General features: G+C 44.5%; 1 protein-coding gene across 1 annotated transcript in view; it reads right to left on the bottom strand.

Moving 5' to 3' along the window:
• Nucleotides 1-27,935, bottom strand: part of knl1 (kinetochore scaffold 1) — a 160,489-nt gene that overhangs the window by 30,351 nt on the left and 102,203 nt on the right. Inside the window, exons 16-18 of the mRNA XM_068039647.1 lie at nucleotides 22,981-23,068; nucleotides 18,255-18,350; nucleotides 16,518-16,557 (exon numbers count right to left, since the gene is read on the bottom strand). Coding sequence (XP_067895748.1) covers nucleotides 16,518-16,557; nucleotides 18,255-18,350; nucleotides 22,981-23,068 — 224 coding nt within the window. The remainder of the gene's footprint in view (nucleotides 1-16,517; nucleotides 16,558-18,254; nucleotides 18,351-22,980; nucleotides 23,069-27,935) is intronic.

Raw genomic sequence — 27,935 nt, 5'->3', positions numbered from 1 at the left:
AGGGAATCTATGTGTGGAGCCGGAGGAAATGGGCGAGGTACTAAATGAGTACTTTGCATCAGTATTTACCAAAGAGAAGGACTTGGTGGATGATGAGCCTAGGGAAGGGAGTGTAGATAGTCTCAGTCATCTCATTATCAAAAAGGAGGTGGTGTTGGGTGTCTTGCAAAGCATTAAGGTAGATAAGTCCCCAGGGCCTGATGGGATCTACCCCAGAATACTGAGGGAGGCAAGGGAAGAAATTGCTGGGGCCTTGACAGAAATCTTTGCATCCTCATTGGCTACAGGTGAGGTCCCAGAGGACTGGAGAATAGCCAATGTTGTTCCTTTGTTTAAGAAGGGTAGCAAGGATAATCCAGCAAATTATAGGCCGGTGAGCCTTACGTCAGTGGTAGGGAAACTATTAGAGAGGATTCTACGGGACAGGATTTACTCCCATTTGGAAACAAATGGACTTATTAGTGAGAGGCAGCATGGTTTTGTGAAGGGCAGGTCGTGTCTCATTAATTTGATTGAGTTTTTTGAGGAAGTGACAAAGATGATTGATGAAGGAAGGGCAGTGGATGTTATCTATATGGACTTCAGTAAAGCCTTTGACGAGGTCCCTCATGGCAGACTGATACAAAAGGTGAAGTCACACGGGATCAGAGGGGAGCTGGCAAGATGGATACAGAACTGGCTCGGTCATAGAAGACAGAGGGTAGCAGTGGAAGGGTGCTTTTCTGAATGGAGGGATGTGACTAGTGGTGTTCCGCAGGGATCAGTGCTGGGACCTTTGCTGTTTGTAGTATATATAAATGATTTGGAGGAAAATGTAGCTGGTCTGATTAGTAAGTTTGAGGACGACACAAAGGTTGGTGGAGTTGCGGACAGTGATGAGGATTGTCAGAGGATACAGCAGGATATAGATCGGTTGGGAACTTGGGCGGAGAAATGGCAGATGGAGTTCAATTCGGACAAATGTGAGGTAATGCATTTTGGAAGGTCTAATGCAGGTGGGAAGTATACAGTAAATGGCAGAACCCTTAGGAGTATTGACAGGCAGAGAGATCTGGGCGTACAGGTCCACAGGTCACTGAAAGTGGCAATACCAGTGGATAAGATAGTCAAGGTGGCATACGGCATGCTTGCCTTCATCGGTCGGGGCATAGAGTATAAAAATTGACAAGTCATGCTGCAGCTGTACAGAACTTTAGTTAGGCCACACTTAGAATATTGCGTGCAATTCTGGTCGCCACATTACCGGAAGGATGTGGAGGCTTCGGAGAGGGTACAGAGGAGGTTTACTAGGATGTTGCCTGGTCTGGAGGGCATTAGCTATGAGGAGAGGTTGGATAAACTCGGATTGTTTTCACTGGAACGATGGAGGTGGAGGGGCGACATGATAGAGGTTTACAAAGTTATGAGCGGCATGGACAGAGTGGATAGTCAGAAGCTTTTTCCCAGGGTGGAAGAGTCAGTTACTGGGGGACATAGGTTTCAGGTGAGAGGGGCAAAGTTTAGAGGGGATGTGCGAGGCAAGTTCTTTACACAGAGGGTGTTGAGTGCCTGGAACTTGTTGCCGGGGCAGGTGGTGGAAGCAGGTACCATAGAGACGTTTAAGAGACATCTTGACAAATACATGAATAGGATGGGAATAGAGGGATACGGACCCCGGAAGTGCAGAAGGTGTTAGTTTAGGCAGGCATCAAGATCGGCGCAGGCTTGGAGGGCCGAATGGCCTGTTCCTGTGCTGTACTGTTCTTTGTTCTTTGACTATGGAGTCATCTATAACAACTGCATTTCTGCACTTTGCTGCTCCCTCCTGTACAGTCCCATTAGTGCCTTCAAGGTGTCGTCACTCTCAGTAGTCTCCAAAACTGAGTACCGGTTTGAGTGTGACACACACCCTGAAGACTCCTGCACTTCCTGCCTCTTCCGGATGGCCATGCATCTGCTATTCTGAACTCCTACTGCCTGTGGGGTGACCACCTTCTGGAATGTGTGATCCAGGAAACTCTCCTGCTCCCTGATGCTCCGCTGTGATTCCAGCTGCCCCTCAAGCTCTGAAATCCTGAGCTCGGGCTGAAGCAGCTGGAGACACTTCCTACAAACGTGGTCGCCCAAGGCACATGAATTGTCCTGAAGTTCCGACATGGTGCGGGAATTGCAAGCACAGGTTGCAGCTGTCCATCCATTATCTAAAAAGAACCCTCTAGTCCCTTTTTAAACAATCTATTTGGTACCCTGCTTAAACAATAAATTGTAATTAATACTTCTAGTCCCACTCTGGGTTTTTACTCTCAACACTTATTCCCCCGATTGAATTTTAAAAAAAATTTCCCAGCTCCTAATACTCTCCCTCTGGTCTCTCTCTTTCTCTGTATGGTAAATTCTAAAATCCACCTTACCTTTTATACTAATGAATTGATCAAGTCTTATTTTATATTTATTATTGGAGCATTATTTGATTAATTTAGATTAAATTAAAAGCACATCCCGGCTGGCTTTCTGTTTACCCACACTCTGTTGGTTGTGCTATCACTTTTCAATTCTTGATTTGCCTCCGAGCCTCCCACTCCTCTCCTGCTGCTTCTCTCAGAATCTTCCAGCTTTTGGCATGCTTTTTAAATCCTCTGTCTCCCGCTGCTTCTCTCCGAATTTGCCGTCTTTACCTGGTCTGGTTTACATGTGACTCCAGACCCACAGCAATGTGGTTGACTCTCAACTGCCTTCTGAATTGCCTAGCAAGCCACTCAGTTGTCAGGGGTAATAAGGGATGGGCAACAAATGCTGCCCTTGCCACATCCCAGGAGAGAATAAAAAAGAACCCAACAATGTGGAAAATTGTCCAGGTATGTCCTATTCACAAAAAGCAGGACAAATTCAATCCGGCCCATTACCGTTCCATCAGCCTACTCTCAATCATCAACAAAATGATGCAAGGTGTCGTTGACAGTACTATCAAGCGTCACTGACTCAGCAATAACCTGCTCTCCGATGTTCAGTTTGGGTTCTGTCAGGACCACGGAGCTCCAGACCTCATTACAGCCCTGGTCAAAACATGGACTAAAGAGCTGAATGCCAGAGGTGAGGTAAGAGTGACAGCCCTTGGCAACAAGGCAGCGTTTGACTGAGTATGGCATTAAGAAGCCCTTGTAAAATTGAAGTCTATGGGAATCGGGGGAAGACACTCCACTGGTTGGAGTCATACCAAGCACAAAGGAAGATGGAGATGGTTTTCAGCCCCAGAACTTTGCTGCAGGGGTTGCTCAGGATAGTGTCCTGGGCCCAACCACCTTCAGCTGGTTAATCAATGATCTTCCCTCCAACCTAAGGTCAGACATAGGGATGTTCTCTGATGGTTGCAGTGTTCAGTACCATTCACAGCTTCTGATATTGAAGCAGTCTGTGTCCGCAAGCAGCAAGACCTGGACAATATTCAGGATTGGGCAAGAAACGTTTGTGCCACACAAGTGCCAGTCAATGATGATCGCCAATAAGAGAATCTAACCATTTCCCATTGACATTCAATGGCATCATCACTGAATTCCCCACCATCAACATCCTGGGGGTTAATATTGACCAGAAATGTAACTGGACCTTGGTTGGCATCCTTCCATCTACGAAAGATGATGGACGCGCAGCATAACGTCCATTTAAGTGGGGTGTCTACTCTTGGTGCACCTTTGTTGATGGCTGTGAAGACCAATCCTTGAGAAGCAGGTTCTGCCACTAGTGCTGCACGTGAAGCTGCCAGGTGATGCTGTGAGATGTTTTTGGCGTTGGCGCCTGTTGCCAAGCTGTTGTAGCAACTGGTCATCGTGGTAGTGCACACCAGTCCACAGGCTGTGTCGCCATTTCCCTCTTTCGCCAGCAAGTGACTCCCAAGTGCAATAGTCAACATTTAAGGCCTCCATGTCATGCTTGCAAGCATCCTTGAAGCAGAGCTTTGGGCGTCCCACTGGTAGTCTGGTCCCAGCTACCTCCCCATACAGAAGGTCCTTGGGTACGTGATCGTCTTCCATCCTGCAAACGTGCCCGATCCACCGAAGCTACCTCAGTTTGATTAATGCCAACACACCTGGGAGTTCTGCCTTTGAGAGGACTGCCACATTTGTGATTTTGTCCTGCCAGGGTATATCCATAATGCACCGCAAACAGCGAAGATGGAAATTACTGAGCTTCTTTTCTTGATAGCTGTAAGTCACCCATACACAAGGTGCTGGGAACACAGGCCTTATAAACCATCAGCTTGGTCCTAAAAGGTCAGCTTGGTGTTATTCCATGCGCTTTTCACAAGTCGGCCAAAGGAGGTAGCTGCTTTTCCTATGTGCATATCAAGCTCTGCATTAAGGGACAGATTGTCTGTCACTGTGGACCCAAGGTAGCAGAATTTGCTAACCACTTCCAGTGGGGTGTTATTTAGTGTGATCAGGGGCAGAGATGCAACACCTTGTCCCATGACCACAGTTTTGTTGACGCTCATCCTCAAGGAGAACAAGTTACAGGCATGGGAGAGACAGTCCATGATTCTTTGTAGTTGTGTTTCCACGTGAGCTACTAGCTCAGCATCATCAGCATCGAGGAGTTATCTTATCAGGACATGATGTGTTTTTGTCTTTGATTTTAGCCTAGATAGATTGTATAGCTTGCCGTCTGACCTAGTGTGCAAGTAGACTCCTTCCATATCTGTAGGGAAGGCAAAGGTCAGGAGCATGGAAAAGATGATGCCAAACAGAGTAAGGGCGAGGACACAACCCTGTTTCACTCCATTATTTGCTCCAAAACTGTTGGAAGGTGGAGCCATCAAACTATACAATGCAGTGCATGTTGTCATGAAAGGAGTAGATGAGACCGAGGAGCTTCGATGGCCAGCCAATTTTTTTCCAAAATCTTGTACAGCTCTGTTCTGCTGATGGTGTCAAATGCCTTAGTGAGATCTACAAAAGCAAGGTAAAAGGGGATATACTCTGTTCCCTACACTTCTCTTGTAGCTGGCATGGAGAAGATCATTTCCACAGTGGATCTACTGGCACGGAAACAGTACTGCACTTCCGGGTACACATGGTTTGCATGCAAACGCAGTGTTTTTAGTATGACCCTAGCAAGGGCCTTCCCTGTAACGCTAAGGAGTGAAATGCCCCTGTAGTTGTTGCAGTCACCTCTGTCACCTTCGTTTTTGTATAGTGAAATGATTTTGGCATCACGCATCTCCTGTGGAAGAGAGCCTACTTTCCAGCAGAGAAGGAGGAGGTCGTAAAGGTGTGGCAATAGATGGGGCTTGCCATGCTTGAGCAGTTTGGCTGGGATTCTGTCCTTGCTCGGTGTCCTTCCGTTTGCTAGGCGATCTCGAGCACCAGTGATGAGGGTTCTTAGTCTAACACATCCATGACAGGACATTGCGAGAGAGCATCGAGTGTAGATTGGGAGATGTCCAACTCACAGGAGTACAGCTCACAGTCATGTTCAGCCCAGCGGGACATCTGTTAACCTCTGTCGGTGACTACTTCACCATTTGTGTCTTCAGGGGAGCAATTTTGGTGATGGCAGGGCCAAGCACCCTCTTGATTCCTTTGTACATAGCTCGTAGATTTCCTTTGTCACAAGTAGTTTGGATTTCTTGACATAAGCTGACCCAGTGTTTGTTTGCGCAGTTCCTCCTTTCCTTTGCACAGCTGTCTTGGCTACTTTTAGCTCATGTAGCGTTTTAACTGTTGGGTTTATTTTGTGCATGTAGGCTTTGTTTCTTGCATCAATGACAAAAATCATCTCAGTTGAGTAGGTCTCAAACCAGCTCTTGTTGCAGGCTCCACCTTTACCAAATGATGTTTCTACTGCTTCATAGATGACTGATGAAGCCTGGAAGTCACTATGCTCAATGATGGCATTGGTGCTTCCTGTTAAGGCTTTGGTGGGTAGTAAGTGTTCTAGTAATAGTGTGAAGTGCTGGTATTTGGCATCATTGCTTATGCAAGGGATGTTACATAGAAAACAGGAGCAGGAGTAGGCTATTCGGCCCTTCGAGCCTGCTCTGCCATTCAACTCAGTAACCCGTTCCCGCTTTCGCCCCATACCCTTTGATCCCTTTAGATCCAAGAGCTATATCTAACTCCTTCTTGAAAACATACGTTTTTGGCCTCAACCGCTTTCTGTGGTAGCGAATTCCACAGGTTCACCACTCTCTGGGTGAAGAAATTTCTCCTCCTCTCAGTCCTGAAAGGTTTACCCCGTATCCTTAGACTATGACCCCTGGTTTTGGACTCCCTCACCATCGGAAACATCCTTCCTGCATCTACCCTGTCAAGTCCTGTTGGAATTTTATGGGTTTCTCTGAGAACTCCCCTCACTCTTCTGAACTCCAGCGAATATAATCCTAACTGACTCAATCTCTCCTCATACGTCAATCCCGCCATCCCAGGAATCAGTCTGGTAGACCTTTGCTGCACTCCCTCTATAGCAAGAATATCCTTCCTCAGATAAGGAAACCAAAACTGCACACAATATTCCATGTGTGGCCTCACCAAGGCCCTGTATAATTGCAGCAAGACATCCCTGCTCCTGTACTCGAATCCTCTCGCTATGAAGGCCAACGTATCATTTGCCTTTTTTAATCGCCTGTTGCACCTGCATGCTTACCTTCACCGACTGGTGTACGAGAACACCCAGGTGTCGCTGCATATTCCCCTCTCTCAGTTTATAGCCGTTCAGATAATAATCTGCCTTCCTGCTTTTGCTACCAAAGTGGATAACCTCACATTTACCCATATTATACTGCATCTGCCATGCATTTGCCCACTCACTCAACTTGTCCAAAACACCCTGAAGCCTCTCTGCATCCTCCTCACAGCTCACCCTCCCACCCAGTTTAGTGTCATCTGCAAATTTGGAGATATTACATCTAGTTCCCTCATCTAAATCATTAATATATATTGTAAATAGCTGGGGCCCTAGCACCGATCGCTGCGGTACACAACTAGTCACTGCCTGCCATTCGGAAAAAGGCCCATTTATCCCAACACTTTGTTGCCCGTCTGCCAACCAGTTTTCTATCCATCGTAATACACTACCCCAATCCCATGTGCTTTAATTTTACACGCTAATCTCTTATGTGGGACTTTGTCGAAAGCCTTCTGAAAGTCCAAATAAACCACATCCACTGGCTCTCCCTCATCAACTCTACTAGTTACATCCTCGAAGAATTCTAGTAGATTTGTCAAGCATGATTTCTCTTTCGTAAATTCATGCTGACTCTGCCCGATTCTACCACTGTTCTCCAAGTGCTCTGCTATAAAATCTTTGATAATGGACTCTAGAATTTTCCCCACTACTGACGTCAGGCTGACTGGTCTATAATTCCCTGCTTTCTCTCTACCTCCCTTGTTAAATAGTGGGGTTACATTAGCTACCCTCCAATCTGTAGGAACTGTTCCATAGTCTACAGAATCTTGGAAGATGACCACCAATGCATCCACTATTTCTAGGGCCACTTCCTTAAGTACTCTGGGATGCATACCATCAGGCCATGGAGATTTATCGGCTTTCAATCCCATCAATTTCCCCAACACCATTTCTCTACTAATACTGATTTCTTTCAGTTCCCCTCTCACTAAGCCCTGTGTTCCCCAACATTTCTGGTATGATATTTGTGTCCTCCTTTGTGAAAACCGAACCAAAGTATGCATTTAGTTGGTCAGCCATTTCTTTGTTCCCCATAATAAATTCCCGTTTCTGACTGTAAAGGACCTACAGTTGTCTTCACCAATCTTGCTCTCTTCACATACCTATAGAAACTTTTACAGTCAGTTTTTATGTTCCCCGCAAGCTTGCTCTCGTACTCTATTTTCCCCTTCTTAATCAATCCCTTGGTCCTCCTTTGCTGAATTCTAAACTGCTCCCAATCCTCAGGTCTGTTGTTTTTTCTGGCAAATTTATATGCCTCTTCCTTGGATCTAATGCTATCTCCAATTTCCCTTATAAGCCATGGTTTGGCTACCTTTCCAGTTTTACTTCTACGCCAGACAGGGATAAACAATTGTTGCAGTTCATCCATGTGCTCTTTAAATGTTTGCCATTGCCTATCCACTGTCATCCCTTTAAGTAACGTTTCCCAATCCGTCATAGCCAAGTCGCGCCTCATATCTTCATAGTTTCCTTTACTAAGATTCAGGACCCTACTCTCAGAATCAACTACGTCACTCTTCATCTTGAAGAAGAATTCTGTCATATTATGGTCACTCATCCCCAAGGGGTCTCACACCACTAGATCAATTATTCCTCTCTCATTACACAATACCCAGTCTAGCATGGCCTGTTCTCTAGCTGGTTCCTCAACATTTTTGGTCCAGAAAACCATCCCGTAGATACTCCAAGAACTTCCCCTCTACAGTATTCTGACTAAATTTGATTTGCCCAATCTATATGCAGATTAAAGTCACCCATAATTACAGATGTTCCTTTATCGCATGGGTCTCTAATTTCCTGTTTAATGCCATTCCCAACATCAACACTACAGTTTGGGGGGGGGTCTAAATACAACCCCCACTAACTTTTTTTGCCCCTTAGTGTTTCTGAGCTCTACATACAGATTCCACAGCGTCAGAGCTAATATCTTTCCTCACTATTGTGTTAATTTCCTCTTTTAACCAGCAATGCAACTGCACCGCCTTTTGCTTTTTGTCTGTCCTTCCTAAATACTGAATACCCCTGGATATTCATTTCCCATCCCTGGTCACCTTGCAGCCATGTCTCAGTAATCCTGACTATATCATACCCATTTACATCTATTTGCGCGATTAATTGATCCACTTTATTGTGAATGCTCCGCATATCAAGGCACAAAGCCTTAAGGCTTGTCTTTTTAACATTACTTGTCCCCTTCCCACAATTTTTCCACTGTGGCCCTGTTTGATTCTGGTCCTCGATTTCTCTACCTATCACTTTTCTTATTCCCCTTACTGTCTTTTGTTCTGGTCTTTGATCCCCCCTCCTCTGACTCCTTGCAAAGGTTCCCATCCCCCTGCCATTTTAGTTTAAACCCTCCCCAACCACCCTAGCAAATACTCCCCCTAGGACATCAGTCCCTGTCCTGCCCAGGTGTAACCTGTCCAATTTGTACTGGTCCCACCTCCCCTGGAACCGGTCCCAATGTCCCAGGAATCGAAACCCTCCCCTTCACACCATCTCTTCAGCCACGTAGTCATCCGATATATCCTAATATTTCTACTCTGACTAGCACATGGCACTGGTAGTAATCCTGAGATCACTACCTTTGAGGTCCTACTTTTCAACTTACTTCCTAGCTTCCTATATTCTGCTTTTAGGACCTCATCCTTTTTCTTTTTAACCTACGTCATTTGTACCAATGTGTACCACGACCACTGGCTGTTCACCCTCCTCCTTCAGAATGTCCTGTAACTGCTCTGAGACATCCTTGACCCTAGCACCAGGGAGGCAACATATCATCCTGGAGTCTCGTTTGTGGTCACAGAAACACCTATCTATTCCCCTTACAATTGAATCCCCTATAACTATTGCATTCCCACACTTTTTACTCCTCCCCTGTGCAGCAGAGCCAACCGTGGTGCAACGAATTGGGCTGTTGCTGCTTTCCCCCGAGATGCCATTCCCCCCCCAACAGTATCCAAAGCAGTATATCTATTTTGCAGGGGAAAAGCCACAGGAGATTCCTAGACTGCCTGCCTAGTCCTCTTGCTCTGCCTTGTGGTCACCCGTTCCTTTCCTGCCTGTGGAGTCTGAGCCTGCGGTGTGACCACCTCTCTATACGTGCTATCCATGATACTCTCCGCCTCGTGGATGCTCCACAGTGTCTCCAGCTGCCGAAACCCAGGCTTCCAGGAGCTGCAGCTGCAGACACTTCCTGCACACATGCTGGTCCCGGGCACTGGAAATGTTCCCGGCTTCCGACATGGAGCATGAGGAGCACACCACAGCTTTGAGCTCTCCTGCCATGACTTAACCCTTTAAATTAAACCTTTTCGAAGATACTTACTATCAAATAATATCAATTGCTCTTGGGCCCTTCTTCCTGGTCCTTGTTACTACAGAACTCCCTAAAAAAGCACTACTTACTATATATGAAAATAAACTGTAAACTTTTCTTACCCTAGATACTTACCCAGCGATTTAGAGCTATTCCCTAACAGCAGTGACTCACCAACCAATTACCTTGCAGCTTTCCTGTGATGTCACTGTTGGCTTTTTCTTTTCTTTTTTTTTCCAATGTTGATGTGTGGCGGACCGTCGTGTTTGGATTGGTGTAACCTTTGGGGGTACACTTTCATTCTGCTGCTGCTGAGAGTGGTCGGTGTCGCAATCTGTGTTATGGTAGGTGCGGGTGTGAAGAACACTGGGCAGATCGCGCCTCCTCGTGATGACCAGGTCTAGTTGGTGCTAATGACCAGTCCTTGGGTGCCACCATGATACCTTGTGGCGATGTCTGCCTTGGAAAACGGCGTTAGTGATGCAAAGTTCATTCAGGGCACAAAGCTCAAGAAGGCGTTGTCTATTATCGTCGACCTTGCCCACCCCATGATGACCAAGGCACGTTGGTCATGAATCACTGTCGGCCCTAACATATGCGTTGAAGTCACCCAGGATGGAGAGCCTAGCGTCACTTGGGATGTTCCTCAGAATGCCACCTAGGGAGTCATAGAAATGCTCTTTATCTGAGATGTTGGCCTTCAGAATTGGTGCGTAGACGCAGATAACTTGACTGCGCCTCCACTGGATGATAACCACAGGGAGATGAGGCTCTGAGGTTGCTAGCAGTGGCTCAATTGTCTGTGTCAGCTGATTGCTCACTGCAAAGCCAACACCATGCTCTCTGCGATCTTCAGCGCTCTTTCCATGCCAGTAGAAGATGTAATTAGCCTCTCGAATAGAGCCTGTGTCGATTAATCTAGTTTTGTGTAGACTGGTAATGTCAATACCAAGCTTGTGTAGCTCACGGTCAATCAGGGCTGTCTTGCGTACACTTGCAGTGGAGTGTGGGTCGCTGTTCATTCCTGGACACATAGTCCTCATATTCCAGCTTCCAAGCCAAAAGGCTACCTTTCTTTGTTTGCTGTGTAGCCTAGACGTGGTTTCAGGAGTTGCAGACTTGCCGAGCATCTGCACCCCTCTCTCGACCTCGTAGGCTGGTGTCCAGAGGAAAGACGAAAGCCTATACGTCTGAGGCCTATTCAGTTGCAGGAGTTGCCAGAAGGTGCCAACTGGATGAGCCATATAAATATTGTGGCTACAAGAGGTCAGAGACTGGAAATTCTGCAGCGAGTAACTCACCTCCCAACTCCCCAAAGCCTGTTCACCTTCCACAAGACACAAGTCAGCGGTGTGATGGAATATTCTCCACTTGCCTGGATGAGTGCAGCTCCAACACTCAAAAAGCTAAACACCATTAAGGACAAAACAGCCTGCTTGATTGGCAACCTGTACGCCACCTTAAACATTCACTCTTTCCACCACCAGTGGATAGTAGCAGCAGTGTGTACCATCTACAAGATGCACTGTAGTAACTTTCCAAGACTCCGTCAACAGCATCTTTCAAACCCACGATCTCTGCTACCTAGAAGAACAAGGGCAGCAGACGCATGGGAACACCAATTCCTGCAAGCTTCACCCCACCCACTTTCCCCGCCAAATCACACTGCATCGTGACTTGGAACTATATCGCTGTTCCTTTTGACTCACCATCGTTGGTGAGTCAAAATCCAGATTGGTTGATGAGTATCTACTGTAAGGGTCTGTGTGCAAATAGCTAGATTAATTCACTACCTTTAGGAAAGGTGTGTAAATAGCTGGAATATAGAAAAACATAAAAGCTGTTGTTTCTTAGTTTAAGCAGTAAGACTTATTGTATTACCATGGTTAAATTAGCATAGCAAGTGCTGGTGAGGTGGGGCATTAATTAAAAAAACAAAATAATTAATTTAATAGTTAATTAAAATGCATTAAGATTGGCAGGGCAGGTGATGTGTTGCAGCTGCAGTATGCGGAAGCTGGCAGACATCAGTGTGAACCACGGCAAATATGTCTGCAGTGAGCGTCTGGAGCTCGTGAAGCTTCGGCTCAGAGTCAGTGAGCTGGAGGCTGAGATACAGACGCTGTAATGTATCAGAGAGGGGAAAAGTTACCAAATCACTTTGTTCCAGAAGGCAGTCACACCCCATAGCATAGGACGTCCGATTTGGTCAGTGGTCAGGGACAGGAAGGTGTGACTGTGAGTGAGGCAGGCAAGGGGATCGAGAAGACAGCAAGCGGAGGAGCCTCAGCCCGTGCAACTATCCAATAGGTTTGAGGTTCTTTCAGCTTGTATGGATAAGAGCAAAGACTACAGGGTGGATGTGCAAACTGACCATGGCACCGTGGTACAGGAAGCCATTCAAGATGGGAGAGTATACAGAAATGTAGTGGTAGTAGGAGACAGTATAGTAGGAAGAACAGACACAGCTCTCTGTGGCCAAGAGCAAGAGTCCAGAAGGTTATGTCGCCTGCCCGGTGCCAGGGTTCGGGACATCTGCTCTAGACTAGAGAAGAACTTGCAGTGGGAGGGGGAGGAACTAGTTGTCATGATCCACATGGGTACCAACGACATGGATAGGACTAGGCAAGAGGTTCTGCATAGTTAGCATGAACAGCTAGGGGCTAAATTAAAAAGCAGAACCTCAAAAGGTAATAATCTCGAGCAAATTAGTGTACATAAAGTTAGGGTGTTAAATGCGGGGCTCGAAGATTGGTGTGGGAGAAATGGGTTTCAATTCATGGGGCACTGGCACCAGTACTGGGAACAGTAGGAGTTGTACCATTGGGACAGTCTTCACCTAAACTGTGCTGGGACCAGTGTTCTGGTGAGTTGTATAACTAGGGCAGTCGAGAGGGCTTCAAACTAAATAGTGGGGGCGAGAAATCAAGTGAGAGAGGATATGTTAAATTAGAGAGAGAGGACAAGGCAAGACAGCAAGGTAGCAATAAGGGAAATAATAATCAGAGCATGGCAGCAAGGGTCAGAATGTACAAAATTAAGAGTGTGCATGCAGCTAAGGCTGGAGGTTGCATAGATAGTAAAAAGACAGAACTAAAGGCTCTGTATTTGAATGCGTGTAGCATTCGTAAAATAAATGAATTGATAATTAAATAGAAATAAATATGTATAATCTGATAGCCATTACAGAGACATGGCTGCAAGATGACAAAGGCTGGGACCTGAATATTCAAGGGTACATGACATTTTGGAAGGAGAGGAAACTAGGAAAAAGGTAGAGGGGTAGCTCTGTTAATTAAGGATGACATTAGTACCATAGAGAGAGGTAACCTTAGTTCTAAAAATCAAGCTGTAGAATCAGTTTGGGTAGAGATAAGAAATAGTAAAGGTAGGAAGTCACTTGTGGGAGTAGTTTATAGGCCCCCTAATAGTAACCACACTGTAGGACAGGGTATACAGAAAGAAATAACAGGGGCTTCCGAGAAAGCTACGGCGATAATCGTGGGTGATTTTAATCCACACATAGATTGGACGAATCAGAATGCAATGGTAGCCTGGATGATGAGTTCATAAAGAGTTTTCGGGACAGTTTCTTAGAGCAGCACGTTCTACAGTCAACCAGAGAGCTGGCTATTCTAGATCTGGTAGCATGCAATGAGACAGGATTAATTTATGGCCTCATAGTAAAAGCGTTCAGAGGTAGCAGTGATCACAAGATTGAATTTCGCATTCAGTTTGAGGGTGAGAAGAGTGGATCTAAGACTAGTGTTTTGAACTTAAATAAGGGTAATTATAAAGGTTTGAAGACAGAGCTGCCTAAAGTAAACTGGGAAATTGGGTTAAGGGATAGATCAGTAGAGATGCAGTGGCAGACATTTAAAGAGATACGTCGTAACATTCAGCAAAGATACATTCCAGTAAGAAAGAAAGACTCCAGGGGAAGGACACACCATCCATGGCTAATTAAGAAAGTTAAAGATAGTATCATAATTGAAAGAAAAGGCGTACAATTCAGTGAAGAATAGTGGCAGGCCAGAAGATTGGACAGAATATAAAAAAAACAAAGAATGACTAAAACAATGAGAAATTAGAGTACAAGAGAAAGCTAGCTAGAAATATAAAAGTGGATAGTAAGAGTTTCTATAGGTATTTAAAAAGGAAAAGAGTAAGTAAAGTGAGTATTGGTCCTAAAGAGGGAGTCTGGGGAGTTAGTTTTAGTTTTTTAGTTTTAGAGATACAGCACTGAAACAGGCCCTTTGGCCCATCGAGTCTGTGCCAACCATCAACCACCCAATTAGACTAATAATGGAAGATAAGGAAATGGCAGAGGAATTGAACAGATATTTTGCATTTTTCTTCACTGGAGGGGATACAAATAACATTCCAGAAATAACTGTGATTCAAGAGTTGAAAGAGAGGGAAGAAGGAACTCAAAGCAATTACCATTACCAGGGAAAGGGTACTGAGAAAATTACTAGAAGTAAAAGCTGACAAGTCCCCAGATCCTGATGAACTTGATCCTAGAATCTTAAAAGAAGTGGCTGCTGAGATAGTGGATGCATAGGTTTTAATTTTCCAGAGCTGGATGAAATGCACCCCAGGCTGTTAAAAAAAAAGCAAGAGGGGTAAGAGCAGAAGGTCTGACCATCATGTTCCAGTCCTCACGGGATACAGATGTGGTGCCAGAGAATTGGAGAACTGCTAACCTTGCACCTCTGTTTAAAAAGGGAGCAAGGGATAGACTGAATAATTACAGGCCAGTCAGTCTAACCTCAGTAGTGGGCAAATTATTGGAATCTATTCTGAGAGACAGGATAAACTGCCACTTGGAAAGGCACAGGTTAATCAAGGATAGTCAGCATGGATTTGTTAAGGGAAGATTTTGTCTGACCAACTTGATCGAATTTTTTGAAGTAACAAGGAGGATAGATGAGGGTAGTGCAGTTGATCTGGTCTACAAGGATTTTAGCAAGGGTTTTGACAAGGTCCCACATGGCAGACTGGTTAAAAAAAAAATACCATGAGATTCAGCGGAATGCAGCAAGGTGGTTACAAAATTGGCTCAGTGGCAGGAAACAGAGGGTATACCCTGTCCTACCTGTTGACAGGTGTTTTTGCGACTGGAGGGATGTTTCCAGGTGAGAAGATGTGCACAGGAAGGACCAATAGAGCTGCAGCTGTACAGAACCTTAGTTAGGCCACAATTAGAATATTGCGTGCAATTCTGGTCGCCACACTACCAGACGGACGTGGAGGCTTTGGAGAGGGTACAGAGGAGGTTTACCAGGATGTTGCCTGGTCTGGAGGGCATTAGCTATGAGGAGAGGTTGGAAAAACTCGGATTGTTTTCACTGGAACGACGGAGGTGGAGGGGTGACATGATAGAGGTTTACAAAGTTATGAGCGGCATGGACAGAGTGGATAGTCAGAAGCTTTTTCCCCAGGGTGGAAGAGTCAGTTACTAGGGGACATAGGTTTAAGGTGCAAGGGGCAAAGTTTAGAGGGGATGTGCGAGGCAAGTTTTTTTACACAGAGGGTGGTGAGTGCCTGGAACTTGCTGCCAGGGGAGGTGGTGGAAGCAGATACGATAGAGACGTTTAAGAGACATCTTGACAAATACATGAATAGGAAGGGAACAGAGGGATATGGGCCCCGGAAGTGCAGAAGGTGTTAGTTTAGGCAGGCATCAAGATCGGCGCAGGCTTGGAGGGACGAATGGCCTGTTCCTGTGCTGTACTGTTCTTTGTTCAAAGGTTATCGGGGGCAGACAGGAAAGTGGAGTTGAGTCCACAAACAAATCAGCCATGATCTTATGGAATGACAGAGCAGGCTCGAGGGGCCGAATGGCCTACTGCTGCTCCTAGTTCGTATCTAACTCCCTCCCAAACAGCACTGTGGGTGTACCTACACCAGATGGACTGCAGCTGTTCAAGGCAGCGGTTCACCACCACCTTCTCAAGGGCAGTTGCCAGTTATGCCCATATAGCAAGAACGATTATAAAAAGTATCCCTGCATCAAGGAGTCCCTTTCACTTCACGCTGACTCGCCACTTCTTAGTTCCTTGTTCCTTCAGCCTTGATAAAAGCTGATGTGTTAAGACATCTTATAATGCTCACCAAATATCCTCTCCTACCAGTGCTATCATTCCTAGCCCTACCCAAATTTGCAACAAGGTCTGTAAATAATTATGTAACTGAGGTTAAATTGAAAATTTAAGCACGATTAGCAATTGAGATTCAAGCTGGTCCGAAAGCAGTGCAAAGCAAATTGGAACTGATTTACATCTGAAGATGAAAATCACCCACTTTATATCTCAGTGTAATGAGTACTGTGTAATAATCACAGACACCAAAGTACATAAATATTTGTTTAAACAAACAAACTTTCAGCAACAGAAACATTAGGAAATATAGGCTCACTCTGGTCAGTTCCTGAGAACTGAACTATGAAACACTCTGTTAGGAAAACAAGCTCAACATAGTGCAAAGAGAGAGGGAAAATACACATCAACAAGCACAATGAAAGAAGAAATACCTTTCCACATCACAGTGTTCTGCCTGAAGTTTCTTCAATTCTGCACAGAAAGGGACAACACAAAGTTATAGAGCAGTGTTGAGAATTATAACATTCCAGTTAACATGCCAGTTTTACCCATTTTTTATTGGTGGCTGTCAATCCAAAATTATAACTGTGGCATTAAGAGTCCATGCCCACCAGAATATAAATTTGGAAGTACCAGTTACCAAAAAAGGCACAGCTGACTCTAGATCAAATGTACAACTTCCATTGATTCCGATCATTTAGAAATTCTCACACAAGGATAACATTTCCTGATAGACTTGGTTTACTTTTCTTGTTGTTCTAGAACTAACAAAGACCAACCAGATCACTGTGTATTACAATGCAGTTTATATAGCACTAAAATGCACTCTAAACTTGAAAAACTGAAATCAACTCTGCACAAGACTACTTTCTCTAGAAACTATGCAAGAGTAAGGCATTCACACAGAACACAGTTAAAACTGAAGAAAATGTTATATACTCAATGTGAAGGAAGCCAGCGCTTGGGAATAAAGCTTGTTTGATTAACCATTGTCAGCATCAAGCACACTAAGACTAGATACAATACAGTAGGCAACGTATAGCTTCCTCTACACCAACACACCTTTAAACCCAGTCTCAAAAGCATCTCCAATTACAGTGTAAACATTTCGCTTCTTACATTACACATTACATTACTTGCAGCATCCGAGTCATTACTTTAGTGCAGAATTAGGAGCAGTTTCTTTGTTCAGTGGCCCAGCAACTATGAATTTTGTTGTGGAACACTTTTAATCAATGCAGGAGAGATTTAAATCACATCAGTCTCAACACCATTCAAATCCAAATTTTTAAATGTGTTAAAATGCAGCGAGCCATCCAATCCTCAAGCATAAAACTGCAGGTGCATGAGGAAGGTGAGACACAGCGACGGAAAGAGTGAGAGAGAGAGAGGTCAAATTAAAATTATCCCTTCAACTCCATATTCCACATAAAACTTCAATTTTGTCACACAAGCAATAAGGTTATTTAGTTTTTTTTTAGTTTTAGAGATACAGCACTGAAACAGGCCCTTCGGCCCACCGAGTCTGTGCCGACCATCAACCACCCATCTATACTAATCCTACACTAATCCCATATTCTTAGCACATCCCCACCTGTCCCTATATTTCCCTACCACCTACCTATACTAGGGGCAATTTATAATGGCCAATTTACCTACCAACCTGCAAGTCTTTTGGCTTGTGGGAGGAAACCGGAGCACCCAGAGAAAACCCACGCAGACACAGGGAGAACTTGCAAACTCCACACAGGCAGTACCCAGAATTGAACCCGGGTCGCTGGAGCTGTGAGGCTGCGGTGCTAACCACTGCGCCACTGTGCCGCCCATTTCAACTAATTTAAAAAATCTTGGGTTAAAAAACAGTGCAGCTAAATCAAAAATGGAAATTCAGCTAACAACTGATTGAAATTATTTCACACCTGTTTCTCAAAAGAATGAAGTTCAAGGTGATCAAAACACACAAATGCCACTGTAGGGTCTTCTTAAACTTGCTAGATCTGAACTGTATGCTTTGTACCCATGCCACACTTCAGTTTTTAATGCCAGTTTCCAAATAATAAATCAGAACTACCTACACAAATGTCATGATTATTTTGATGACCAGCTAACCGTGAGGATTTCTCAGCAACTTTCTTCATGCCTGCCACTTTCGCCATCCAGTTTCTTACCCTCATGTCTGTCACCCACAGTCTGCTCCAGCTGCATCATACTCTCATCGCTGTGAATGACATCAACATTGCACTCTCCCAGATGATCCAAATTTGCTGCATTTAAAACAAGACATATTCATTTTTACAGTTCCCACTGTGAAACAGCAGTTACATCACAGAAATTAAATGCAGAAACATTTCAAAATACCCATTCAGCCATCAATCACTAACAAGAGGATTCCCTGAGAATGGGCTGGAGATCTGCTGGATTACTTGGAGGAGTCAGGAAAAAGCTGAGCTGTATCACCTTGGAAGAAGTTTTTAAACTGTGATTATACATCAACCAATTGGGGAAGTTCACAATTGCACACAGACCTTTGTCTCACTGCGTCACATGCCCTCATCACATACCATACTTTTTTTAAATTAAATGCAATGCTTTCTAATGGCAAGGAGAATAAACAGATGAATTGATCACTGGTTGCCTGACTGCTCTGCAACCAAAGGAACGTATAACTACTAGACTTTGTTAGTCAAACTGGCACATTTTTAACTCTGTTGCACTGACAGCAACATATCTGCTGGTATTTTCAGATCACACCCGATAACCAGTAACCACAATCTGTAACCTTGTAACTAACACAGGCATATCCCCAACTCTACCATTACCATCAAACAAGGATATCAACCCTGGTTCAATGAAAAGTGCAAGAGGGCATGCCAAGAGCACTACCAGGCATACCTCAAAATGAGGTGTCAACCTGGTGAAGCCACAACCCAGGACTACTTGTATGCCAAATAGCAGAAGCAGCATGTGATAGACCGAGCTAAGCGATCCCACAACCAATGGATCAGATCTAAGCTCTGCAGTCCTGCCACATCCAGTCGTGAATGGTGGTGGACAATTAAACAACTAACACAAGGAGGTGGCTCCACAAATATCCCCATCCTCAATGATGGAGGAGCCCAGCACTTCAGCCAGAACTGCCAAGTGGATGATCCATGTTAGCCTGCTCCTGAGGTCCCCAGCATCACAGATGCCAGTCTTCTGCCAATTCGATTCACTCCACGTGATATCAAGAGATGGCTGAAGACACTGAATACTGCAAAGGCTATGGGCCCCTACAACGTACTGGCAATAACACTGAAGACTTGTGCTCTAGAACTTGGAAATTGTAACAGAAAAGAAGACATGATATAGACAAGTCTCTAGGATCTGATTGTTTCCACTCCAGGTTACTGGCAAAAAATAGGTGAGGAAATTGTACATGTTGGTCATAATTTTCCAAAACACTCAACTCTGGAAATGTGCCTTGGATTGGGGTGTGGTGGGGGGGGGGGGGGAGGGGGGGGGGTGGAGAAAACTGAAAATATCACTATTATTTAGGGAGAGAGGGACTGAGAAAACAGGAAACTACAAACCTGTTAGTTTAACATCAGTTGTGGGGAAGTTACTGAAACTAATTATTAGGGACAAAGTAGCTAAACTTGAGCTGAAAACAAAAGTGAGCTTGGATGTGTGAAGATTAGGTCGAGTTTGACTAATTTAGGTCATTAACATGGTGGAGAGGAGTATGCCTATGGATGTTGTCTACATGGACTTCCAGAGGTATTTCATAAGAGTCTGTACAACAGATTAGCAAAAATGATAGCACATGCTAACATGCTTTGCAATTTGGAGGTAGGACCAGAAAGTAGAGATAAAGGGAATGCACTCCAATTGGTGGGCAATGACCACTGATCTGTACAGAGCCCTCAGCTTTTCACCATATACTTTAATGACTTCACAGAATCGTGACAGGCCGAATGGCCTCCTTCTGCGCTATCATGTCCGCACCGGTTCTCTGAAAGAGCAACTCCCTCAGTTCCATTCCCCTGCCTTCTCCCCATAACCCTGCACATTCTTCCTTTTCATATAACTGTCTAATTCCCTTCTGAATGCTTCAATTGAACCTGCCTCCACCACATACTCAGGCAGCACATTCCAGACCTTAACCACTTGCTGCATGAAAAAGTTTTTCCTCATCTCACTTTTGCTTCTCTTACGAAATACTTTAAATCTGTGCCCTCTCATTCTCGATCCTTTCATGAGTGGGAACAGTTTCTCTCTACCTACTCTGATAGAGGTATTCAAAATCATGTGGGGTCTATCAAATCACCTCTCAGCCTTTTCTTCTCCAAGGAAAACAGTCCTAACTTCCCCAATCTATCTTCATAACTGGAATTCCTCATCCCTGGATCCATTCTCGTGAATCTTTCCTGTACTTTCTCCAATGCCCCCACATCTTTCCTCAAGTGTGGTGCCCAGAATTGGATGCAATACTCCAGCTGAGGCCGAATTAATGTCTTATACAAGTTCAACATAACTTTTTTTCATGTTTGTGCTTGGAGCCAGGCTGTTCAGTTTTCTGTCAATTAACACCCTCTCTGTACTAATGCTTTGTCTTTCACCACACTATTAACATACCATTTGCCTTTGCTCCATGACCTTCTGGTCAGTTATTCTCTGTGACCTTGTCCTATCAACACCTTCTCTTTTGTTATCGCTTGCCTCACCCCCGCTTTACTTGCTTAAAACCTTTTACATTTCTAGCCTTTGCCAGTTCTGATAAAGGGTCACTGACCTGAAATGTTAATTTTGCTTCTCGCTCCACAGATGCTGCCAGACCTGAGTATTTCCAGCATCTTATTTTTATTTCAGATTTCCAGCATCTGCAGTATTTTGCTTTTAATTCAACATAACTTTCTTGCTCTACGCCCCTATTAATAAAGTCCAGCATACTATATGCTTTACTAACCACTCATTCTACTGTCCTGCCACCTTCAATGACTTATGCACATATACACCTAGGTCCCTCTGCTCCTGCACCCCCTTTAAAATTGTACCCTTTATTTTATATTGTCTCTCCATATTCATCCTACCAAAATGAATCACTTCACATTTCTCCACATTGAACTTCATCTGCCACCTGTCTGTCCATTCCACCATTGTCTATGTCCTTTAGAAGTTCTACACCATCCTCCTCACTGTTCACAATACTTCTAAGTTTTGTATCATCTGCAAACTTTAAAATTGTGCCCTGTACACCAAGTTCTAGGTCATTAATATATATCAGGAAAAGCAAGGGCCCCAACACTGAACCCTGGGAAACTCCACTACAAACTCCACGGCACAGTGGCGCAGTGGTTAGCACCGCAGCCTCACAGCTCCAAAGACCCGGGTTCAATTCTGGGTACTGCCTGTGTGGAGTTTGCAAGTTCTCCCTGTGTCTGCGTGGGTTTCCTCCGGGTGCTCCAGTTTCCTCCCACATGCCAAAGGCGTGCAGGTTGATAGGTAAATTGGCCATTATAAATTGTCCCTAGTATAGGTAGGTGGTAGGGAAGTATAGGGATAGGTGGGGATGTGGTAGGAATATGGGATTAGTGTAGGATCAGTATAAGTGGGTGGTTGATGGTTGGCACAGACTTGGTGGGCCGAAGGGCCTGTTTCAGTGCTGTATCTCTAAAATTAAAAAAAAAACAAATAAAAAACCGTCTTCCAGCCTGAAAAACATCCATTAACCACTACTCTTTGTTTCGTGTCACTCAGCCCATTTCGTATCCATGTTGCTACCGTCCTTTTTATTCCACGAGCTACAGGTTTGCTCACAAGTCTGTTGTGTGGCACTGTATCGAACGCCTTTTGAAAGTCAATCTACACCACATCAACAGCATTGCCCTCATCAACCCTCTCTGTTACCTCCTCAAAAAACTCCAGCAAGTTAAACATGATTTTCCCTTAAGAAATCCATGCTGGCTTTCCTTGATTAACTCGCATTTGTCCATGTGACTATTGATTTTGTCCCGAATTATTATTTCTAGAAGTTTCTCCACCACCGAAGTTAAACGGTCATTGCTGCGCTTGCACGAAAGAATAGAGAATTGTATCTCCAGGTTTTCAGATAACACCAAGCTGTGTAGTTTGGAGCAGGAAGTTACAAGATTAAGTGAGTGGACAAAACTGTTGGCATGGAGCTCAATGGAGTGAAGTGTGAAATCATCCATTTCAAGTATGACCAATCAGAATATTTTCCAAATAGCAAGAGACATTTTGGAACTGTGGAAAAGCAAAAGGGATTTAAGGTGTCCATGTATATAAATCAATTAGGCTAATGCAGAAGTACAAAAAGTAATCAAGGCGGCTAATGGAATGTCAGCCTTTACTTCAACAGAGCCAAACTACATTGGGAAGGAAGCTATGCTTCAGTTATTCTGAGCCTTGGTCAGACTCATCTGACATACTATGTTGAGTTGAGGGGAGCGAGCTTCACAAAAAATAAATGGTCAGGATAACAGAAATCTTCCTTCAGAACATGCCCTGGGGTTGATGGGGCATTCACTTAACAGCTCATTGGAAAGATGACACCTCATACAATGCAGCACTCCACCAATACCACACTGAAGTGTTACCTTAGATTATATACTCAAGTCCTGGAGTGGGCTTGAACCAATGACGTTCTGACTCAGGAGTTAGTGCTACAGCTCAGCCAACCTGACACTCACCATCTAGAGAGATAGGCATTTTTCTCATGTGTTGCTTGACAAAGGTTTGCAGGTTACAATACTGGAGAATTGAGACACCTTTCCATTAATTGCTAGAAACTATGGACTAAGGTATCTTCATAAGTAATGTACAGTACCTAGTCCTGTGTTTGGTGCGAGTGGGGTGGAGGGGGAGGGAACGAAATGACTCAGCTTTACTCACCGAGATCTAGTGACGCAAGACAAACATCCATTTTGTGTAGCATATCATCCAAAGAATCCTCATATTCGTTCCTCTGCTGGCGTTGTGCCTAAAATGACAGGAAGCAGGACTTCAATTGGTAAGGAAAGGTGAAGCACAGCACAAAACTAGATAGCCCTGAAAATTATTTTAAATGAATGATATCTCTGCTTAAATTAGTGAAGAGGGGAATGTCAGTTGAATGTTTTGGTTGTATCGCATGGTGTAATTTCAAGACCTTGGTGTATTGTTAAGCATACAAACTTTGCCGGAAGACACAGAGCAAATAAATTTACCATGATTTTGTACTCAGGTTGAGAGATACGAGTGGCAGGGAATGGAATTCTTTTGATAATCCCACGTCAGTAAGGCCCCATTCAAGTAGATGATGGCTGATCTGTATCTCAACTCCATCTTTGGTTCTGTAGCCTTTAAATGGGCGGCGCAGTGGCTAGCACCGCAGCCTCACAGCTCCAGGGACCCGGGTTCAATTCTGGGTACTGCCTGTCTGGAGTTTGCAAGTTCTCCCTGTGACTGCGTGGGCTTTCGCCGGGTGCTCCGGTTTCCTCCCACAGCCAAAGACTTGCAGGTGATAGGTAAATTGGCCATTGTAAATTGCCCCTAGTGTGGGTAGGTGATAGGGAATATGGGATTACTGTAGGGTTAGTATAAATGGGTGGTTCTTGGTCAGCACAGACTCGGTGGGCCGAAGGGCCTGTTTCAGTGCTGTATCTCTAAATAAATAAATAAAAATAAACACCTTTGCCTAACAAAACTATCAGAGTTTTGAAATTATTTTGACCTAGCCTCAACAACTACTTGAGGAAAAAGTATTCCAGATTTCCACTACTCTATGAACTGCTTCCTGACATCATCAATGGTCTACATCTAATTTGAAGGTTGACCCCGCCCCCGCCCCCCCCCACCGCCGTTCTGGCTTTCCCCACCAGAGGAAATAGTTTCTCTCTCTTTACCATATCAAACTCCTTTATATCATTTTCAACACTTCTACTACATCACCATTAATCTTCTATATTCAAGGGATTGTAGGCTTAGACTATGCAACTGGTTTTCAATTTAATCTTTTTAGTCCTGGTATTATTCTGGTGAATTTGCATTGCACCCACACCAAGGCCAATAGATCCTTCCTGAGGTGCGGTTCCCAGAACTGAATGCAGTACTCCAGATGGTGGTCAAACCAGAGATCTGTATAGCTGTAAAAACTTCCACCACTTTGTATTCAAAGAACAAAGAACAAAGAAAATTACAGCACAGGAACAGGCCCTTCGGCCCTCCAAGCCTGCGCCGATCCAGATCCTCTATCGAAACATGTCGCCTATTTTTTAAGGGTCTGTATCTCTTTTCTTCCTGCCCATTCATGTATCTGTCTAGGTGCATCTTAAAAGACGCCATCGTGCCCGCATCTATCACCTCCGCTGGCAACGCGTTCCAGGCACCCACCACCCTCTGCGTAAAGAACTTTCCACGTATATCCCCCCTAAACTTTTCCCCTTTCATTTTGAACTCGTGTCCTCTAGTAATTGAATCCCCCACTCTGGGAAAAAGCCTCTTGCTATCCACCCTGTCTATACCTCTCATGATTTTGTACACCTCAATCAGGTCCCCCCTCAACCTCAGTCTTTCTAATGAAAATAATCCTAATCTACTCAACCTCTCTTCATAGCTAGCGCCCTCCATACCAGGCAACATCCTGGTGAACCTCCTCTGCACCCTCTCCAAAGCATCTACATCCTTTTGGTAATGTGGCGACCAGAACTGCACGCAGTATTCCAAATGTGGCAGAACCAAAGTCCTAAACAACTGTAACATGACCTGCCAACTCTTGTACTCAATACCCCGTCCGATGAAGGAAAGCATGCCGTATGCCTTCTTGACCACTCTATTTACCTGCGTTGCCACCTTCAGGGAACAGTGGACCTGAACACCCAAATCTCTCTGGACATCAATTTTCCCCAGGACTTTTCCATTTACTGTATAGTTCACTTTTAAATTGGATCTTCCAAAATGCATCACCTCGCATTTGCCCTGATTGAACTCCATCTGCCATTTCTCTGCCCAACTCTCCAATCTATCTATATTCTGCTGTATTCTCTGACAGTCCCCTTCACTATCTGCTACTCCACCAATCTTAGTGTCGTCTGCAAACTTGCTAATCAGTCCACCTATACTTTCCTCCAAATCTTTAATGTATATCACAAACAACAGTGGTCCCAGCACGGATCCCTGTGGAACACCACTGGTCACACGTCTCCATTTTGAGAATCTCCCTTCTACTGCTACTCTCTGTCTCCTGTTGCCCAGCCAGTTCTTTATCCATCTAGCTAGTACACCTTGGACCCCATGCGCCTTCACTTTCTCCATCAGCCTGCCATGGGGAACCTGATCAAACGCCTTACTGAAGTCCATGTATATGACATCTACAGCCCTTCCCTCATCAATCAACTTTGTCACTTCCTCAAAGAATTCTATTAAGTTGGTAAGACATGACCTTCCCTGCACAAAACCATGTTGCCTATCACTGATAAGCCCATTTTCTTCCAAATGGGAATAGATCCTATCCCTCAGTATCTTCTCCAGCAGCTTCCCTACCACTGACGTCAGGCTCACCGGTCTATAATTACCTGGATTATCCCTGCTACCCTTCTTAAACAAGGGGACAACATTAGCAATTCTCCAGTCCTCCGGGGCCTCACCCGTGTTTAAGGATGCTGCAAAGATATCTGTTAAGGCCCCAGCTATTTCCTCTCTCGCTTCCCTCAGTAACCTGGGATAGATCCCATCCGGACCTGGGGACTTGTCCACCTTAATGCCCTTTAGAATACCCAACACTTCCTCCCTCCTTATGCCGACTTGACCTAGAGTAATCAAACATCTGTTCCTAACCTCAACATCCGTCATGTCCCTCTCCTCGGTGAATACCGATGCAAAGTACTCGTTTAGAATCTCACCCATTTTCTCTGAGTCCAAGCATAACATTCCTCCTTTGTCCTTTAGTGGGCCAATCCTTTCTCTAGTTACCCTCTTTCTCCTTATATATGAATAAAAGGCTTTGGGATTTTCTTTAACCCTGTTTGCTAAAGATATTTCATGACCCCTTTTAGCCCTCTTAATTCCTCGTTTCAGATTGGTCCTACATTCCCGATATTCTTTCAAAGCTTCGTCTTTCATCAGCCGCCTAGACCTTATGTATGCTTCCTTTTTCCTCTTAGCTAGTCTCACAATTTCACCTGTCATCCATGGTTCCCTAATCTTGCCATTTCTATCCCTCATTTTCACAGGAACATGTCTCTCCTGCACGCTAATCAACCTCTCTTTAAAAGCCTCCCACATATCACATGTGGATTTACCTTCAAACAGCTGCTCCCAATCTACATTCCCCAGCTCCAGCTGAATTTTGGTATAGTTGGCCTTCCCCCAATTTAGCACTCTTCCTTTAGGACCACTCTCGTCTTTGTCCATGAGTATTTTAAAGCTTATGGAATTGTGATCACTATTCCCAAAGTAGTCCCCTACTGAAACTTCAAACACCTGGCCGGGCTCATTCCCCAACACCAGGTCCAGTATGGCCCCTTCCCGAGTTGGACTATTTACATACTGCTCTAGAAAACCCTCCTGGATGCTCCTTACAAATTCTGCTCCATCTGGACCACTAACACTAAGTGAATCCCAGTCAATGTTGGGAAAATTAAAATCTCCTATCACCACCACCCTGTTGCTCCTACATCTTTCCATAATCTGTTTACATATTTGTACCTCTATCTCACGCTCGCTGTTGGAGGCCTGTAGTACAGCCCCAACATTGTTACCGCACCCTTCCTATTTCTGAGTTCTGTCCATATTGCCTCACTGCTCGAGTCCTCCATAGTGCCCTCCTTCAGCACAGCTGTGATATCCTCTTTGACCAGTAATGCAACTCCTCCACCCCTTTTACCTCCCTCTCTATCCCGCCTGAAGCATCGATATCCTGGGATATTTAGTTGCCAATCATGCCCTTCCCTCAACCAAGTCTCAGTAATAGCAATAACATCATACTCCCAGGTACTAATCCAAGCCCTAAGTTCATCTGCCTTACCTACTACACTTCTTGCATTAAAACAAATGCACCTCAGACCACCAGTCCCTTTACATTCATCATCTGCTCCCTGCCTGCTCTTCCCCTTAGTCACACTGACTTCATTATCTAGTTCCTTACAGGCTTTTGTTACTACCTCCTTACTGTCAACTGACCTCCTCAATTGGTTCCCATCCCCAGCCCTCTTAGATACGGGCCAACATTCCATTCGTCTTTGTACCTGTCCACTTGCTTTCAGTGATTTCTATACTTGAACTCTAAATCTCCCTGCTCATCCACTGTTCCTAGCTTCTCACCATTTAGAAACTACCAAGAGATTCATCTTTTATGTCCAAAGTGGATGACCTCATACTTTCCCACATTAAACTCCATCAGCCCACTCACCTAAATCTATCAATATCCCATGACAACTTTCTGATCCATCGATACTATTTACTGTGTCCCTAACTTAATATTGTCAGTAAACCTAGACATACAAAGCCTATCTTTACCTATCAAAAATCTCTTTCCGTCTTGAAAGCTCTAATTTTCTCAGCATCTGCAGTCTTTTGGGACAGAGAATTCTAGATGTTTACCTCCCCTTATGAAAAAACTGCTTCCTGATAAACTTAAAATTAGAGTTAGGCCATTTCGGAGGGTTACGTCTTCTCATTCATGATTGTCCAACCAGAGGTAATAGTGTAGATGTAGAGAAGCTATCAAATCTTTTAACATTTTAAACTTTAATTACATCATCCGCTCAATCTTCTAAACACAAGGGAACCAGATAGCAGGTGAAAAAGGGAGGGAGGCTCACTTTGCCAAAGCAAAACTATAGGCTGAGAAGGGAACAGATCTGCAAACT

Source organism: Heterodontus francisci, chromosome 9 (assembly GCF_036365525.1).
Source record: "Heterodontus francisci isolate sHetFra1 chromosome 9, sHetFra1.hap1, whole genome shotgun sequence".
NCBI classification, from domain to species: domain Eukaryota; kingdom Metazoa; phylum Chordata; class Chondrichthyes; order Heterodontiformes; family Heterodontidae; genus Heterodontus; species Heterodontus francisci.
This window is presented reverse-complemented; position numbering and strand designations above follow the sequence as displayed.